The 20,864-nt window shown below is 40.3% G+C and overlaps 1 protein-coding gene across 3 annotated transcripts in view; it reads left to right on the top strand.

Annotated features, from left to right (window-relative positions):
- LOC105422335 (nephrin) overlaps positions 1–20,864 on the top strand; it is a 194,161-nt gene that overhangs the window by 124,630 nt on the left and 48,667 nt on the right. For all 3 annotated transcript variants that reach the window (XR_016138043.1, XM_089071342.1, XM_089071341.1), the window contains exon 8: positions 6,406–6,529. Coding sequence is in view for 2 of the 3 variants with exons in the window: in XM_089071342.1 (XP_088927468.1) it covers positions 6,406–6,529 (124 nt within the window). In the remaining variant the exon portion in view is untranslated. The remainder of the gene's footprint in view (positions 1–6,405; positions 6,530–20,864) is intronic.

The following is a 20,864-nucleotide window of genomic DNA, read 5'->3' as shown; positions in this document are numbered from 1 at the left end:
GTCGGCGTTTCACAGCCGCTCTCGGAATGTTGCCGGTCTCGTTATTTGATTTGTCGGGATGACGCGTGGCTCCGTGTAAGAGCAATTGACTCATCAACGAGTCCCGAATTCAAATATGGTCCTCGCTATGATTTTATGAGAGGATGATTTGGAGGTTTGACGGGTGACAATGAAAGAATAAATGTGTAGAGTAATCTATTGCAGGAGCTAGTATGATATTGGTAATTTAGCATTATAAGATAATTTCACTGAACGACGTGAGATTTATTTCTCTGATATTTCTCATGAAATAATAAATGAATTATAATCAGCAAAATTGTTTTAATTTGTTAAAAAATTAAAATCAATCGATTTCCTGTTTCTCATCCAACTTCAAAAATTTGTCACTTGAACACATTTCTAATTCTTGAGAGACACCGAAATAAGATAATTAACAAGAAATAAGAAGAATAAACTTCAGTTTAATTTTTAACGAAAAAATAGTGCAAAATGCTACATTTCTTGCATTTTCTATTGAATCCGCGTTTATTTTTGTTAAAAATTCTTTTCTCTTTTTTTTTTTGTACTCGAACCATTAACGATGTTGGACATAGATATATGAAAGTAATTGATGGTGATCGAAGTATCGTGTAACATCGAAAATATCGCCATTATAGTATCACTTTTCAAGAAAACAGGTTTAATATTCTAAACGAGATATAAAATCGCCGCGTATTACTTAATCGGTATTTTTCCATTAATAATTTGCGTTTATTTGATTTCTAATATACTCTAATATACGCATAGTTCGATAAATTTAATGAATTTCAATGGTACGTTCTCATTTATCTGCTAGATTTGCAATGCCTTTGTTCCAGCCGCATAATTTTACGCGACAGCGACGATCATGAGGAATTAATCGGCCGCATAAATAATTTCAATACTGCGTTATTATATATGGAATTTGATCATGAACCGTCGCGCAAAGAGCGGGAGGAATTTATCAGAAATACAATTATCGTAATAGTGTACATCGTATGATATGCGAGCGAATTCGAAAAAATTGTTCCGGGCAAATACAATAAAAGTGACGTAACGGGGCACGCGAGATATTATAGAAATGAAATAATGACTGCGCGCACGTTTACGCGAGAAACGAGGTAAAAATCTCATCTCTCTTGGAAACTCAACTCGCTTTCGGATATATCAAAAATCGCTTGTGAACAAGAGACGAAATATGTCCGTCCTGCGCTTTACAATTAAAAGCTCATTTTGCACGAAGCTCATTTGACGAGAAAGCACGTGAAATGAAAACGACCGTCGTGCGATTTGCGCATAGTAAAATTTATTACACCGAGCTTTCTGCTAAAAGTTTCCGGCAGGCGTATCTAATTGCGAATACTTGAACGGTGTTGCGGAAACGAGTTATGTTACGTGACAGCAGTTTGAATCAAATGGCATTTATATGAAAGAAGCCAGAAGCCTTTCTTTTTCGCTATTTAGATTCAAAGACTATTTAGATTCCAAGAATACTCGTTCGGCAGACATATTTATACACCGAATGCACTTATGTAAAGTTATAAAAAAAATCCATTTGATCTTTCGCAATTTTATATCAGCACTAGTTTGTTATTAGTATAGTAAAAGTCTGTCTTATCTTAGCAAAATTTCGTATCAAAATTTTTCATTACATAATTAAAAAATAAGAAGTTAAAATAAAAAAAACTGCTTTTTATAAAGAATGAACGGTACAATATTCATGATTCAAGATGTCGTTAACCTTTCTCCTAATATAACAAAAAGATCTTTATAAATATTATAAATATTATAAATATTATAAATATTAAAATATTATAAATATTATAAAAAAATTATTTTTTTTTGCATTATTAAACTTCAATTATTTTGGAAACCTGACGTGCTGGGCATCAGGTCCTCAGTATCCAAAAATCTATAAAAAGCACTCTTTGGTTGAAAATAATTGAAAAAAGATATTTTTTGTAAACTAGCGTAATTCGATCGTCAGGTAGCAAGGTAGGAACAATTAAAGCGTTCCAGCGAAACGTACGTGAGCTACTTCTTGCTGTGCTTTAAAAATTCTACTCTATCCAAGGCAACTCTTCTCCATTGACGACAACGGCGACACTAAATTTTATCGAGTCCACCACGGGTGGCACTAAGCTGTATTCGCCGCATCGACGTTGCTTCAACATTTGCGGCTGCTTGTGACAGCAATAACGTGAAAGGCTTTCGATGCCAGCGACTATCTATCTCGTCGCAAGTCTGATCCAGCCCAAAGGATATTACCGCTATTGCCTCGGAAGAAGGAGAGCCGAGACTCATTGATGCGCACACGTGCTCTCCTACGTCGAGCTCGTCCGCTTTTAGCGCAGTAGATGGGAACGAAGAAGAAAGAGTACAACGTGAAGAAACGACGCGGATTTATTTCGTCTCTCTTGGGAGCCCTCCTGCGAATAAGACGACGCGACAAACGTTCACCTTACGTATAGAACGCGCATTCCTTCATATTACATTAAGATAGGAAATACGAGAATGTAATCACAATCTCTCCGTCGCTCTCTATTCTCGCAAAAGGGGAAGAGATATCGTCCTGAAAGATTTCCGAAAACGCAAAACAAACGACAGACACTCATGTTAGAACTTCTAAGTAAATTCTAATTAATACATTTTTTTTATTATCCTTTTATTTAATGATGTGAGAAGTTTTTTTTTTTTGTCGATATATGAACGCAGTTTTATTTATGCAAAAATTTATGATGCGATTCACAGCAGAATTATTTTATTCTCTTTCGGACTAACTAGGGAATGACTCCATGACGGTGGAACATCGTTAACCGCGTGATACCGCACAAATGTATTTAACATGTGCGACGTAAAGCCTTGTGGAAACCTTTCTTGCTCGAGGGCGAATATCCCGAGTAACTGAAGACACGGGCGAGTTTCCGGGCGAGCGGATCCGTGCTGCGGTTTTGTCTGTACACAACGTCTGTGTGCTGTGTGCTGTGTGTGTGTGTGTGTGTGTGTGTGTGTGTGTTGTGTGTGTGTGTTGTGTGTGTGTGTGTGTGTGTGTGTGTGTGTGTGTGTGTGTGTGTGTGTGTGTGTGTGTGTGTGTGTGTGTGTGTGTGTGTGTGTGTGCGTGGAAAGATGGAAGGGCTCTCTCTTTGTCTCTATAGTCCTTCCTCTGTCATCCATGTCTCCATCAGGAAGGTAAGAAGAAGTTAATCCCGGTCCTTTCACAGAGATCGTAACAGTTGCATTGCACAAAGGGGTGGAATGCGCTACGCAAATTGCGTCTTACCTACAACGTAACGTACAATTACGTTCTGCAAATGGTCGGGGTATTCTGTCAAAATTCAGGCTCGTTCTCCGAGAGACAAAGGATATCGATTCTAATAGAATTAATGAATTAGCCTATACATTCAGGAGTGCCTGTGCGAATTTATGTGGATATGGCGCTATCAATATCTGACACGAGTAGGAAAAAGCTAGATAGAAACAAGTTAATAATAAAAAAATAATGCAAATAATGTAAATATTTAAATGTAATATTTTATTTTGAACTTGATTACGACGTTGACTTTCAAAATTATTTTTATCAATTATTATATTTACATATTATATTTCGCGTTATTTACGCAATTGGTCAACCTGATTCCTAGCTGTGTTCTTAATTAAACATGGGATCTTACATGGGATGCGCAGCAGCGTAATCCGACCATGCGAGGTGGAATTTCGAAAATGCCGCACTGCCGGCTAAGACATCGTCGGAATTTTCGCCGGTAAACTCGGGTCGAAGTTTTTTGGAATTCCGGCAACATGGTCGGTACACAATCGAGACCAACCAGCCAAGCGTCTGCCTGTCGGAGAGATTTGATTTTAATTTTACCCTGCCGTGAGTCTTTGTTTTTTTTTTGTCCATCCATCCATCCATCCTCAGCGCGTTCATTCTTCCGCTATTGTTTTTGACCAGCTCGCGCGCGAAATAGAAAGAAAGGCGAAGAGGGAAGCGAGGAAAAGAACGCACGAAAACGGAAAATACCGAGAGGATTGGTTAGAATTTGACATGCAGGGACCTGTGCAACGAGGGATGCGCGCACACAGCGTATCCAGAAAATCGCACACATGGTCCGCATCCGCGCATATTTTCCGCTCGCGAATCTACATGAATAACGGCACCGAAATTTTGGGCGGCATCGCCATAAATTCTGCGAAGGAGCTCGTTCTCGAGGGCGCGTTCGGAGGCTTCCTCGGGATATCCCGACGTATATGTATCTTCTTTTTCATTCGTGCCGGCCGTTTGCATTTCCGTCGAGCGTACGTCTATACAATATTTGAAATTGAAATGCGGCATTGCGGAAAGAGCGGAGTTGATACCCCGCGACTTGTCCCGCGCTCTCATTATTCCTTTTCCGCGACAAAATTGTAGCAATTAGCCGGCACATATTCCGCTCGGAATTGAAAGATTTTGTAAATGGAACAGTAGTTTCATTTTCACTAGTCATAACTATAAAACTGCACTTTTTATTAAAGCTTTGATAAAGATTAAAAAGTAGAATACGTAGAAAACATTTTTACAACGCACATGTACACAAACTATTCATAAAAAACTTTAAAGTACTAAAAGGTTACAAATAAAGAATTTCCATCACAAAAAACATTATATTTGTATTTGTTAGAATTGATATTGCGATTTAGAATATATTTAAATTACAATAATATACAAGAGAATAGTTGTCTAATTTAAATATCGTATATCGCATCCTATTTTATGAAACTGCACATAATGTAATTGTATAAGATTAATGTACATGGTATAAGATTAATTACGAAATTCCTTTCGCATTATGACGTGATATTAACAAATAATAACGAGGACGTGCGCTTTAACAATGTCATTGATAAATAATTTACACGGCTTGTAAAAACTCGGTTTAACACGGTTGTGACGTGTAAATTGAGAAATAAAATGGGTTGGAGGGACGCGTTTCTTTTCCTACGCGATGAGAGTGAAAATTTCATCGGAAAAGCGAAACCGATGGAGCGTCATTAATGCGATGACGCAGTCGATTTTTCTCGATGGGAAAAATTGGGTATTCGCGACCTCGTCTCTCTTTCCTCGAAAATAAAATCCGTGCGAAATAAGAAAGCATTACGAGCGGGCAGCGAATGTCATGGAAATTTTATGGGATGAGAATTAATACTCGGAACGATCGCGTTCATCGAATTCGGTACAGTTTCGCAATTTGCAATTAAATCAATTTATCGCGACGAAAAATCGCCATGTCAAGTTCGCATTTCTCTATGCATTCGTGCAAATCGCGCTTATCTTTCGATCGTCGTTTCCTAATCGACGAAGGCATCCACGCCAATCGATTTCACGAGCTCTCGAGGAAGGGCATTCCCGAAGGAGCCATGTGGCAACAAATGATAAAAGGATCATAATAAAATCCGGGAGAGCCGCGCGGGAAAAAAATTCGCGGATGATGCACGCGGTGACCTCGAATATAATTCGTGTAAGCTGAACAGTAAGCTTCGGAAATAATAACACTAAAGCGGCATTATATTCCATAATTTTTCGGCTCCGGGTTTACGCGAACGCGAACACGCGCGAGGGCAAATACAGTCACATTTCTGGAAACGAAAACGCACGTATTTATTTTAACATTTCACGCGTCCATTGTTCGCATTTGAAAAATGTACGATCTCGCTGTTACGATAAAACGTACGCTTTGCTGGGCTGTTCGGCGCCGTGTTTAAAGTCTCGTAAACAGCGCGAGCTGCTAGTTATGTGAGAAGATAAAACAAAAAATGCGGCCTGACCGCAATTTTCCGTCGTGAAGGAGAGAGGGGGAGGGAGGCAGGAAAGATTGAAAAACGACACAGGAATGTTATGAAATCGTTTATTCTCGCGCTTTTTGCGCTACGATTCGTCCCGATTGCATAATGAGATTAATACAAGCAAAAACGAACGACTCTTTTCTAATGTGGAGCGAGCGTGAAACAACGTGATAGAGTAATGAGATCACGGCGACAATTTGACATTATAAATTATAAATTACATTTATTTCACGCATCGATGATCGAACGTAATAATCCGCTAGAGTGGAAATTATTTGTTTATCTATAATCTATTTTGCGTGAATTATTAATATTAATAAACATGAAATATAACTATACTATACATTTATATTTCTTCACATTATGCTTTAACTTTTAATGCTCAAGATATATCAGAATTTATGCCCCGATATTAATAACGATTAAAATCGAAAAAAATGATCGCAAAAAGAATTATTGAAAATTTCGATCAGCTTAATAGGTGCGAAGCGAGCTTCGTACTAACTTCTGATAAATCAGTATCCCGAGCGAGCAGCCAAGACGAATAACTGTTATTCGCAATTGCAGGACGGCGTGAGTCTGCAATTCACGCCGACGGTGGAGGACGAGGGGAAGTTCCTGGTGTGTCGTGCCGAGAATCCGAAGCTGCCGGAAGCCGGTATCGAGGACCGATGGAAGCTGAAAGTGCACTGTAAGTACCAAGTCGGATGATGGTCGATAATATGACGATGACTCGCGTATTTGCGAAACGTGGCTGCATCACGATACGAATAACATTTTCGCTGCAGCTACATATATATACATATACATACATACATACATACATACATACATATATACAACATACATACATACATGCATATATACACACACACACATATATATATATGTTTGCAAATAACATTGCGCAGACTGTATTAAAAAATAATTAGCATCAGATTTGTTCCGATGATAGCAAATAGTGTGTGAATCAATTGCGCGTTACTTGCAGCGATTCCAAAAAAGATAGTATTTATCTTTTCCAAACTTCGCTTTTTACGTTGACGAGTTTGAAAATTTACATGAGGCTTAGTTTCCGTCGTTAAAAGGAAAGCCATTGATGCCGGGATATTTTGTGTACTCTCAGCGCAATCCGATAATTGAAGGCCGAGCATTTTACATGAGCAAGCATTTATTTAATGCCTCGACGTGAATACGCTTGGCGTAAGCTCATGCGATTTTTTTTTTTTTTAATATCGGCTGGTGTAATGATTTTCTTGTCGACCGTCATGATTATATCGATAAATTCCTGAAAGCCAGCAGCACGAGATCCTTCGGGACAAAGGCTCGGGCAGGCGATCGAAATTTCATTCGAACGAGTTCAAATAATAGACACCTCGTGGCGATCGCCTTCAGACAAACGATCCTCGCTTTTGGCCATCTTTAAAAAAAAAATATACACATTTATGTATACACATATATCTTTCCTTTTTTTGATATGAAGAAATTACGAGATGGATTCTAAAAGGATTAAGCAATGAAATATATTATTTATAAAAATTTATATATTTGAAACGTACTATTTAATATATCTGTAAAATTCATATATCTGTAAATTTTACAATCATTTTACCTTTAAATATTACGTCTTTTCCATGAAATATATGACACGGTATACATATTTTATAACATATTTTTAGAAACCGCTTTAAACGCTGGCCAGTTGAAAAATTATCTGTGTTACTTAGCCGTCAGTTGCAGTCCAGCAAATTGTTTGTTGCTGTTTTAGCTTCAGTGTACACTGCTAAGTACATATTTATCTGTCGTATATATACTAACCGTATTATAAAATAGCTGTGTAAAGAGATACGCGTCCCGAAATTGGCTGAATCAACTCTCTATGGGGAAACAACGTCATTTGCGATACCGAAATCACGGTAATAACCGAGCGAAAAATAAAGTCCGTGTAATTAGCCAACAAATTTAAATATCCCGGTGGACGGGGGATACGATAACAGGTTCATTATCCATTAAAAAGTTAGTTGGCCGCAGCGCAGGGCTATCAGATAACGTTGAACATCGGGCCAAGCTGTAAACGTTATTAAACGTTAATAAACGTTAAGCGGTAGTATTATTACAGAACAACATATATAATGGACGGTGCGTGAACGCGTGGTAAAACGGTATAATAAGCCATAAATAATTACCTGATTACTTTCGTTTGAAACTTGTGGAAATTGAGATGAAAATGTAAATAGTAGAAAATTTCTTTTTTAATTATACCGTACAAAATGTGCGTTAAAAATGACGTGTTACATAAAGAAACTCGTATTGAATTTATCGAGGTGGCAAATTGTCAATTGAAAATAACTCATCTCCATTTATTTAATTTGATTGATCCTTCATTTTCGCTCGAAGTCAATATTTTCTTAATAAAGATAAAAGAATCAATATCCCAGAAAAACAAATTAAAATCCCTGAAGTGCTGTTCGCCGATTTACCATTTAATTCATATTTGTAAGAGAAAATAATACGGAAAGCACTTAAAACGGAAATACCGGATATTTCGAATTGGAACGGGTACTCGGCTGTTCGTTCTGTACGTAACAGCCTCCTTTCGCTGCAGTGCAAATTGGAGTAACCGAGGCTGAATTTTGCACGGTGTAATTGCCTGCGTTGACCACGCGGCGCGGAAGTAAACAGCCGGAAATAATTGTAACATAGTTGATACTTTCGCCGTTCACAAGATTGCTGGGCTACGTCGACGGTATCGCTAGTGAAATCGATAATAAGTGCCAGGAATTGAGAATCGCGTAAATGCCATTTTTTTTTTTTTATGCGGAACTTTCGCAGCTAGAAATTTCCCATCCATTTTCTCTACGAGAGTGCGAAAATCAACGTCTCGAAATCGGTTAAATAAAAATCATAAATATAGAAGCATTTCTCATGTCATGTAAAACTTAAACGCAGATAAAATTTTATTTTTTATATGGTACAAATATTTTTGTGAAAATTTTTATGAAAAAATTCTAAAAGTAATAAAAAGTAAAGTAAAGTAAAATCGGTTGTAGTTGAAACTGTCACGATATAAAAAAAATTGTGCAACTTCATGAAAAAGTTATTTAGGAATCGTGAATTTAATGCTTTCTTAATGGCTTTCTATCGCTGTATTTTACATTCGTAAACAATAAGAATTCTTGAAAAATGTAATGTATGTCGTGACATGCTCGCAACATAGAACTTCATTTCGATCAACGTCGTTGCGTGACTAATCGGAAACGTCGAATTAACCAATGATCCGAAGAGTTTAGCATGCGATATTGGCAACTGGATTTCCCGAAAGTTAACATATATTAGTGAGACGTCGTTTCCGTGCCGATGATTCGAGTTACAGAGGATATCGTCGGCGGGCCCTGCTCAAGGGCCCGAAACAATCCTTTGAGCCGTAGCGTAACAATTTGGATTGGTACTACCGGTCTGAAGTGTCCTTGTGCGGATGGACGTAAAGGGAACGTTAATTCGATTTCGATAGCTTGCACGATGCACCAGCGGGAGAGCACACGCAAAAGCAACACCAGCGACTGGATTCGAAAGTAAAAAGATGAAATAAAAAAGCCTCGCGCATATAAAATCTTTACAGTAGAGCATGACGAGATCCTTCCCCCACATAATTTCAGATAACATATCATCCCGCCTCGTGAAACTATCTTAAAGTTATAAAAACCATCCCCGTTTCACCCTGCAATGTGGGCCACTGATAGACGTTAAGTTTGGGAATTAAGTGCAACCAATTTAGATCACTTTACGCAAATTAACGAAAACAATTCCATTAAAGCTCCGCGGGACGGAGAGCATTCTATTAATTAAATTAATGGAAATTAATTATAATAATTAAGAGCGAATTTCGACGATATTAACGTTCTTCCTTGATTTACTCGTTCCGAATTTATCACGTTAATTACTCTTCTCCTGTTAGTTTTCCATAACCATAACAAACATAAAACATTGTTATGGTTCGCTCTATTTTATTTTTTTTTTTTTTTTTTACGACTCTCCCCTTAGGATCTCATCCGGTGCTCGCGCGACGAGACGACGCGTAAAGATGACGAAAATACAATCCCTGTCTTCCGTGACCGCGCGCATATGGCTCCCCCATGATCCGATATCGCTCTTCGACCGCTTCTCCTCCACTTCGAAATTACATTAGCCGTCCGATCCGTTATGCGTAAACGCGCGCGATCCAGGAGCGTCTGCTCGCGGTCGCGCCGTGGAGATACGAGAGCTATCGTTATCCATTTATTTACGGCTGGCCATCCGATCGACCGCTTCGCCGCACGGTGTGCATCCGGTATTATCCTCACGTCCGGCGTTATATGCGGGCATTTGGCATTAGCCCGATGGTTAATCGCCGCACCGGCGCATCCACGGGGAATTCGCCGCGGGATCTCGAGTGCTCAGCTTAACCACGCGAGTCAACTCGTTGATCTATGGGAGGTTATTCCTTTCAGCCCGGGCATAATCAAGCAGCTCCAACGGAGCTCCATAATCGACAGGTTTTACAAAGAATCGTGTACTTTTAATACTAAAAAGTCGACGTCAGTTGACTTTATATCTCTTTTTTGTCAGTCTCTAAATTTATTTTGCAAGATTGTAGAGAAATAACGCCGTTATCGGTAGCATTATCTTTTTTTTTTTTTTTTTGTAAGGGATTGATAATAGGATTAATTTCTTCTTGATAATTGTAACGTAGTTGCATTTTTTTAGTAACGATAACGAATTTCATAGTTACTTTTATCATTACATTTTATATTTTAAATTTATTTATTTTGTATTCAATGATCAGTCCTCGATCGATGTGTACAGTTCATTGTTATGTTTAAGAATTCTTTAAGAAAGATTAATTTATTATAAAGCAATTAGAACAGATAAGAACAGATCAGAACAGATTTTATAACTACTTACTTTTTAAAAATTAACAACGAACAGAGAAATGAGGATGGAAAAAGGTTTAAATTTGATTATATTTATAAATTTAATAAAAACCACGATCTTGTTTATTTTTATTTGAATATTTTAAAATCTTCTTAAATTTTTGTGGTCTTGCGAATTTGAAATAAAAAAAATTTTATTATTTTTATATCGATAATTTAACAAAAAAAAATGAGAAAAATTATTTTTTTATTTAATTATCTAATTTCGTTTTAATATTAAAAAAGTAACAGAAAAAGTAATGAATCGTTTTTTTTTTTTAAGTGACGATAACGAGAACGAGTTACTTTTAAAAACTTTCCCAACTCTATTATTTCGTTAGTACGCGTTTCCCAAGAAGTATTTTACGCTTCCTTTGTACGTCGGTGTTTATCGGGCATGCCTGTTTTGCATGCGAATCCGGAATAGTCTCACTCACGGCGACGTTTCCATGGCTACAAGGAATATTATCGATGCGCGCGACGCATGCAACTGTCCGACGCAATCGCGCGTCATTTCCCTTTTGTTTATCTCAGAAACTGACATTTGCCAGCGAACTACACGTGACAGCTGCCGTCGGAGGAATCAACTCTCGTTACACGCCAGTTTATAACGCTAGAATGTACTCCTGCATGTATTCACGATGTATCTACAATGTAGGAAGGATTCCCCCATAATTTCCCATAGATTTCGTACTTCTGGAACAACAACAGAAGTTTATTAACAGAATGCACGAAAGTGATTACGATGAACGGTCTGAGAAGAAATTGAAGGAAATTGAAGGAAAAGTTGCATTCGACTTGAAGGAAATTAAAAGAATTACAAAAATGATAATCTCAAAGTATATGTAATTATAATTTAATTTTATTATATGTGATTGGCAATAACAATTTGCATTAATAGTTGAGTGTCGTGTATGTAACTCGATAATTGCAGTTTGTCCGACGATAAATCTCCGGCGTTGTTACAAATTTTCGACTGCTACTTTGCTTCTATCATACGACATACTTCTGCGAGAGAACAACGCGGCGTCTGTCGTACGGATTTTTCTATTTGTCCCACTCGTAAAATGAGTTTATCTCCGAGAGGATACGAACGTGAAATAAAATTCGTTCTCGTTAGTCGGCTCCTCCTCGCGCTTTCGTTATGACTTGGCGGCGCATAAACTGTCGTGGTGAAATGAAATTTGATTCGACCTCTCGGCTCTGACATTTATCAAATTTCGCCACGCTTCATGATTTTAAATGGCAAGTGGTTTCGAGGGTATGTAAATAAATATTACCTCTGTAGCGACACTATTTTAGAACCATTCCGTGTAAAAATTTAATTAATTTGAAGTATACACACAGTGCGTGCATGCATAAAATGAACTTGTTAAAAATTAATCTGGCGCATAAAAAAGAGAAGGATAATTTTTAAATGATGTCAAAATTGAAAGCCTGCGCTGGACTTCGGTGTTTTGCATAAATTCAGCGTAAAATTTTAATGCTAAACACGTTAAAATTTAATACGTGAAAAGAGAGAAAGAGAGAAATATATAATTTTTAAGCGAAATCGAAATTAAGTAGAGAATACGCTACACTTTGGTATTCGATAACGTATAAATTCAATAATCTGGAAGATATAATTGCGACAAAATTGAGATTTGCATGATATTGCTTGTATGCAGCCTGCCGCATACTGTAATGACGGAAAACGCGCTAGATCTGGATAATAACTTTGGACAGATTCCAAATGGCCAATCGCCCGTATATCGTCGTACTAAACAACGCGCAATAACGAATAGCAATTATGGCTGAGTTATAAGCGCGCCGCAAACACACCATCAAACATGTATACGTGAAAAATACGATAATTACGCGTGTTACATCAATTGCAAGTAAGTGTTCTCTCCATGACTCTTCTGAATATACTCGAAGACATCAAGTGCATATTAAAGTAATTTCAGCAAGTAAATTAATTAAATGCGATTAAATAAATTAAATTGCTTAAATAGCGGAACCAATATTTTTGATTCATATAATATATGCGATATAGAAAAAAATGAAAACTGACCAAAACTAGAGATCACATAGAAAGATAATATATTCGAAAAGTCATCTAGGTAAAATATTATATAATTTTCCGAGAGACGCATATAATTCACCCTGGCAACCAATATCGGTTGCCGCTTTCGAAAAAAAAAAATATTCGTCATCGTGCAAACCGCAGCGTTTAATTTGTAGGATCAAACAGCATGCGTAACAGGCCGCAATTACAATAAAAGCGCAGTTTGCGTCATAGAAATTCAATAATTTAAAACGTTTGCGAAAAACAGTGGTTGAACAAACGCCTATCGTTCTTGATCAATGATATAAAATTACAACAAGGTAAAATCTATTATCTTGTCACAAAGGGCGTGCGGCGAAATTTTTATAAATACATTTCGGGCTAGAACTGTCGATATTCGTTTAACAAACGATCGAAAAGCTGATCGATTCTCCAAAAGCACTTTCGGATATAATCGAAGTGGCAAATATATTTTCAGTTATTTTGATCGTCGACATTTTCAATACAGTTAAATTCTTCGTATTTGTGTTGATATTGATGTTGTTCATTTCGATAGTCTTTGTTACGATACAAAAATATAAAGGCGAATAAAAATATAGCGTTTTAAAATTTCAAGCTATTTGAAAAACCCACTAAACAAATAGTTTGATTTCAATATAAATCTTTGACTATCAAAGCGCTGGCCAACCAATCTCTAACACCGATGGATGCGAAATGATTTGATGTGTAAAAACATTGTTATTCAGTAAAATGTACTAACGAATGAACAACAAACACGTGTATGCAAAAATTATTTTTACCCAACAAAATTTCTTCTGGATCTCAAAAATTTAACGGGCGGAGTTTTTCTTGTTTTTCAAGCAGCGAGCGAATCGATATTCGATATCTGCGACTGATATTCCCTGCTTACATCCTCGGAATGTGACATATAAAGAGTTTGATAGCATCGATACGAATTTTTCAAGTGTAGCATGACTAATGGCATCGATACCCGGAGCTTCTGAACACTCGTATCCCCGTGTAACCGCAGGCGAACTCGGGTCGTTCATCGGGAAAATGGGCGGCCATTATTGTAATAAAGCATCCCATAACTGCGCAGTCTATCCTACCTAATGGTACAACGACGAATCTATCAACGTCAGACTCGAGTCGGCGGCAGTGGTAACGGCGCGCACTTCGTCAGACGCAGCCTCGCGCGCTCATTTCGAATCCGCGTTGTAATGCCGTAATGCACATAATAGAGCGCCCCGAAACCGAAATTAATCGAAAGAGATGCCTCCGTCGTCGTGCGATCGATCCGGAACGTATTTGGAACATATCTGCAAAATTGACGCAAAATCAACGAGATGTTATCATCCCTTTCGAGAGAAAGTCGAAATTTTTACAAGTACAAAATTAGGTTTACATTTATATTCTTGAAAATTAAAAAACGTGTAGAGTCCCACCTATTACTACACGTAATGTTATCGTAGCGCGGGTCGAAAACGCGCGGGATATTAAGAAAGATCGGGGTCGTTAAGGCTCTTGTATGTCTATCGATCGGTTAAATATCTTACAGTTAAGATACCTCGAGGGATCATCGGAATAAAACAAAAGAAAGGGCTGAGTGGGACGGCCGACATTGCCCACCTGTGGCTGGTCACGAACCGTTCGTTGTTCGAACGCGGGTTCAACGTGGACCTTTTTCTTCTACGCTCCCGTCTCTAATCGAAGAATTTAATAACTCGTGTCGCGCGCGGGAATTTCAGGCGCGCGATTCCACGGTCGAGATACGTTGTCTATTGCCCGTCACGAGAGCTAGCAGGCAGAAGTTTAGAATGCCCCCATTACCCCCGGGGAGGAAACGAGCGTGACCGCGGGTAATGATTTACCCGAATGTCAATTGGTCGGTGACGACGCGAGGAAATAAGTCTACCGTGATATTGACCCCCCCCCCTCCCCTCTCTGATGTATCCATTCGGCTTGGATTAATTAACGATCGACGGTGGCGGAGGATGGCGGAGGAAACTTTAATTGAAGAGATTTCAAAGTTTATCGGGTGACTCGAGTGTCTCTTGTATCTGTTATCTCGTTAAAAAGTTCTATCTCTAAACGACTTCAATCAGAAGTGAGATTTGACATATCGATTTTATTGCAGAACACACACTTTTGAAAATAAGAAATCTCTAATATTTAAATTTCAATGCAGATGTTTTGACTATTAGTATTCTACAAATTATATTATTTTGTTGAAACTTGTGTTTAAATAAATAAAATTTCTTGCGATAAAAATTAACGTGATCGACGTTGCACCAACAGCGCGCAAGACGAGTCACCGAAGCCGCGATTTAAAACCGCGGCTCGGACGGGGCGAGTTTATGACGAAAGGCGGAAGGATGCAGGGCGCACTCAGTACGCGGTGGAGGAAACGGAAGGAAGGAGGTCGACGGCATCGTCCGTGTCACGTGGTTAACGATCTGTTCGGTCGCACGGGGACGAGAATCGTCGTCCGGGGCGGAATGCGGGGGCATAGCGCGTGTTCATTTACCGGAAAGCTATTTCCCGCCCGTCCATTACCGGACGGTCCGGGCCGCGCGGTACGTTCGTGCGACCGCACGGACGAATATCCGCAATTGCAGCCGAGCACGCGTGCTTTCTGTATAAATGAACGTTACTTTAAGCAAGCCCCTGCCACGGCTCACTTGCTCACTTATTATCCCGAATGAGACACACACGAGGAAGAAATCGACCGTGTACCGAAACAATGAGTAATATCGATGAGTGAAACGGCGGAGCATTTTCTTTCATGCATTATGAAAGGGACATTATGTCATCATGATCAGAACTACCAAAGGATAGATAAAACAATGTCAATTTATTTTTTTATTTTAATACACCTTGATCTAGATATCGTTCGATCTGACCGTTCTAATTATTCTGTACCGAAAGTTTCGTTTATTTTCCTTCTAATTTCTAATTATCTGCGAATGAAGAGAGAAAGAAAATGCTTCTATATTCTCTCTATGTCTGTAACTTTCCAATCTTCGGCATAAAATATCGCGGTAAACCCACGATAAAATTTCCGCTGAGATAGTCCCGCCACGTGAATTAATCGAGAAGAAAAATAGAACGCCGCTGTCGTATTTATATCCTCGAAGTATCGTCGGCAGACGTAAAAGCAAAAATGTGCGCGGTCTCGGGGCTGTCGGTGGAAAATCGATTAGGCAAAATGAATCTTGCAAAAAGTATAAAAAAACAGGTTTTCCGGCAAAAATGATTTCTCTCGGCCATCCTCCCCTTTCCATCATCTCCTCCCTCGTTCCGCTGTCCTCTAGTGGTCCTCCACAAATCACAGCTCGCGATAAATGTTCGCGGTCGGTCTCGTACGATTATTTATCGTCATGAAAGCGGAGAGTGTGTTTTGCAACTAACTCTTCTACGTTCTTACGTGACCGTGATGAAATAACTCGCGGATCCCTCGAGTTACTGATTCGTGCGCACTAATTATTCTAATTAATTATTATACACGTGTGCAATCGATCGATCAATCAATCTGTCCGATCGTGACTTACACTTGTACTCGTTTTGATTAATAGGACAACGGTGTCGCAAAAAATTAGGTTTCATCTTATTGTGACAATTAAATCTGATTATTTTTGGCTTATTAAAATTAGACTGTTTTATTTTTTATTTTTCCAAGTTGCATATGTAATATAACGCAATAATAAAAATATTATAAGGTATCTTGCAACGTTTAACTTTCAAAGTATTTTTTAAAGATAATTAATTTTAATCGGTATCCAAAATATTTAGAAAATTAGCGAAGAATCGATGCTATGTAAATCGAGCCTATCCTTGATATTAATAGCGTGACTTTCAAAGTTTCAACTCCTAAAGACGCTTACGTTAGATTTACTAATTTTAACGAATTAAACTGAATGAGATTAGCTCGAAGAAGGTAAATGGATAACGCAATTCCCGCGGGAATTTGGCGTCGAGGATCTTCCGGGGAATTGCCGATCCCGAGACGCGCTCCCGAGTATACCGCGTTCCCCGGTAGCAATCTGCCGATTTCGTGCGCGCAAAATAGATGTAGTTACCGAAGTTGTTCGTCGTAAATCGCGAATTCGGGTCGCCGCGCCTGAAGAACGCCGCGTCGGAGAACGGGAGGGGGGGGGTGAGGATGGTGGAGACGCGCGTCAAAAGGGAGAGGGCGAAACGACGATAGCGACGGTGGGCATCTAATTAATAACTAACGTCGCGCGCGACTGTCATGATGAAACAAGAAACGCCGTAAATAGCTATCCGCGCGATTGTTTGCGTCGTCCGGGTTTCGCGAAATCGCGCAGGGAGAATCCGGAACTTTGCCCGGAACGCGAGATCGCCGTCTAATTAATTAGCCCGCGCGTCGTAATCGCGCGTAAAAGTTATCCGCGCGGGAGACCCCTCTCCCGCAAAAGCGGAAGAAAACAAGCATTCGCGCGAGTGCATCGTGTTCGGTCGCACGTCAGATGGTGTTCGGGAAGAGCAGAGAAGGTGTGTATTTATTGCGTAATAATGTCTAAATGCTTGCAATTACCGCGACTGAACTTCGAGGCAAGCTGCGCGGCGTAAGTCAAAACACGTGCACGAGCGAGTTAATTGCTGAGATAATATTCGGTTCTCCCGTTCAATCTCCTTGTGTACGTGTGTGTGTGTGTGTGTGTGTGTGTGTGTGTGTGTGTGTGTGAGTGTGTGTGTGTGTGTGTGTGTGTGTGTGTGTGTGTGTGTGTGTGTGTGTGCGCGTGCGTGCGTGCGCGCGCGCGTGCGTGCGTACGTGCGTGCGTACGTGCGTGCGTGCGTGCGTGCGTGCGTGTACGTATATGCGTGTAAATATTAATATGGTTATTCAACACGACGCGCGGCACGAAAATTATCTTTCTCTCGTCAGCCTCGCTTTAATCGCTCGAATTTGCATTAACACTTTGCGAGCCGAGGATCTTGGAAAGGGATTCTTTCACAGCGGAGCTTTTGAAAATCATCTTGCGTAAATCCGTATCTCGTGAATCCGCGTTTATCTCTATTGTGCTCGAGCTTTCGCGCGAATCCGGGTTTAAAGAGCTCGATATTGAATTACCGGGTCAAAGGATCAGTGTTAATTACTATTAGCATAATTAATCAACTATTACTCATTAAGGATAATGCGTTCACTTATTTGTACTGCTGAATTTTTTTTTTTTTCGTTTTTCTCTTGTCTCTCCGTCCGGACTAATCCCGCCATGTGCATCGCGGATAATTACATCTAGTCCGGTGTTCCAGGCGGCCCAGCGGCCCGTCCGGCGGTGGCTATTAATCCGATTCGGCTTCGCGCGTAATAACGAGGTGGAAGCGGATGGCGCGCTGCTGGTCGACGCGATTCGATTTCCCGCGGAACGCGACGGTGGGCGGCGTGGTAACGGCACCGTGTGGTAACTTTACGGAATATAATCGTGTCGCCCGATCGGGTCCACCCATCGGGGCCATTAGATCCGGCGTGTACATTGTAAACAGATTAGTTCGTCGACTCGAGGCGAAGCCGATTAATCGCGCGGTCGGACGCTGACCCGCGCCCGCACCCCGCATCCACGTCCGGACGCGCGTGCATGTTGCGTGCGCGCAAATTCGGTGGCGTCGCGACGCGCTGACCGTGCTGCGCACTTATCCACGGCCACGAGCACAATGTGCACACGCACGCCGCCACGCCTGGCTGCCCTCGTGTACGTCCGATCGCCTCTGAATGGAGCGGCGTGTGTGACGGCGCCGTACGCCGAAATTGCTTCACTGATCAAACTCCGCGATTCCGCGCGAGTTCCGTCGCGCGAACGAACGGCCCTCGATTCTCCATTCATACCTCATAATTTGCACGCTCCGCACGCTTCGATGACGACGGATTGTTTTGCCGTTTTGTAAAACAGCAAAAATCACAAGAGTCATTGTACAATTCTTTACAGCCCGTGTCGAAAGCGAGAAAACGCGATTCTTCTCGCGTTTGAATGAGAACGACGTTTCGAATCAGTTCACACGGTGGATTCTTCATGACAGGAAGATAATTCAGCGAAATCTTGGGAACTTCCATAAAATCGGGCAGAGTGCCGATGGCAACAATTCCGACAATTCTGATTCAGCTCCGAGCGTACGAAAACGATGAATTGTTCGTCGAGATTGGTCGGCTGGAAGTTCGTCGTTAGTTATGCGGTTGCATAACCATAGCCAGACGGCAAATGGTGGCTTTCCGTTATGTGTTTAATTATGAAACTTTGATTGACTAGTTTTGACTTCGGGCCGATTTGATCGAGGCTCCCTATCAATCCGCATCGTCGAACAAAAGGAGACACGTCGTGCGATGCCTCGAATGTCGATGCCACCTCAAGCCGCAGGCCTGAACTGTTTGTCGGACGGGATGTTCGATTGATCACTGATTGACAGTCGGCGACGAGCTCGTTAGGTCTGCGCAGGCCAATCAACGAGTTTAAATGGAGCCGTCGACTGGAGCTGATACTTTTAATTATAGCTCTCGTGCGAACTGAACGCTCGACATCATTGTTAATTACTTTGAAACGAAATCAAATTGCGTCGTGCGTCGATTACTGGTAAGATGGAATAAACATGACTCTATAATAATTCAAATCTCGATTTTCAATATATATATATATATATATATATATATATATATATTGTGAATATGACAGTATTGACAGTATAGAATATCAAGAAGATAGAGCTGACATGTTTCCAGCGGCAACCTGATAACAGACTTAATACTTATCGTCGAGTCACTGCTGCGTTGCTTGTTGAAAATAGTGAAGATTTTTTATTTGAAGCTTAAGAGAGAATTAAAAATAGAGAAAAAGAGTCAAATAAAATAAAAGGTCACATTTTACGTTTACCTACTATTGGAATATAAATCTCTCTCTCTCATGATTTAATAAAAAAAAAATTATTTAAAACAATATATTAAAATTTTGCATTTTGAAAATAATATTTCATCAAATTTTTTTTTCTCTAAAGGATAATTTAAAATTCTTGAAATATTCTACACTCAGATTTGACGCGATGATAAAGAGCAGCGAGAAAATGGTGTTCGCATTCATCGGTAGAGATTCTGTAATTATTCCGACATTTCGTGTACGTGTACAACATACGCACACTCATTCATATACGCATACGTAACACGTGAACCGCAAAACATATCACAACGATCCGCCCGGTGAAGAGGCATTCGTCATCTTTCGAATTTCCTGCGCGAAATATCATTACCCTACGGACGTGACGCGGTCCTGCATCCCATTCTCCGAAAGTTTCATTCGCCATAGATCACACTGAAGACCGGCGGTATACGCCATTGCATACAAAAGCAATATGCACATACGCGCGACGATACAGCGCCCGACGTCGCGACTTATAATCGAGAAACGTACGACGAGACGCGCTCGTCCGGAAAATTGCGGGCCGTCTTCCCGGCTGTTGCATACGAGTCTGTTCGGCGTTAAGGGTGGGAACGAGGGGGCCGGAGGGGGGGGGGGAGGGGGAACAAGAAGCGAGCTTTACGGAAGTCGAGCTTTCGTGAGCGACTTTCGCGACAAGTTTTCCCGCTCGACTTTACGAGTGGCAACGCGCGCACGAAAACGCATCTCCGCCGTGCCGGACCTTCTCGGAGAACGGCAGCGACTCCACTCGCATACGTACGTATATATATCGCGTGTGTGTGGTGTGGTGTGGTGTGTGTGTGTGTGTGTGTGTGTGTGTGTGTGTGTGTGTGTGTGTGTGTACATACGCGAAAATATATGTATATATACATGTCTCTCGGCGCAATTTATTCGCGATAAATCCGGCGGGGAATCGAACGCGATATCGAGTCGGATTCAGTTCCAGCGTCGAAAAAATATGGGTCTCGGTGAGAGCCTCGCCTCACGAGAAGCGAACGACAGAAAGAGAAAGAGAGAAAGAGCTCGCGGACGTTCGGCGATGAAGCGTAAAGCTGTGAAGCTGTCGTAGAAATATTTTTATAAAATTTTACAAAATTTTATATTGTT

This window comes from Pogonomyrmex barbatus, unplaced genomic scaffold (genome assembly GCF_055798465.1).
Source record: "Pogonomyrmex barbatus isolate J1 unplaced genomic scaffold, ASM5579846v1 scaffold11, whole genome shotgun sequence".
NCBI lineage: Eukaryota > Metazoa > Arthropoda > Insecta > Hymenoptera > Formicidae > Pogonomyrmex > Pogonomyrmex barbatus.
Note: the sequence above shows the minus strand (reverse complement) of the source record. Positions and strands in the feature narration are given on the sequence as shown.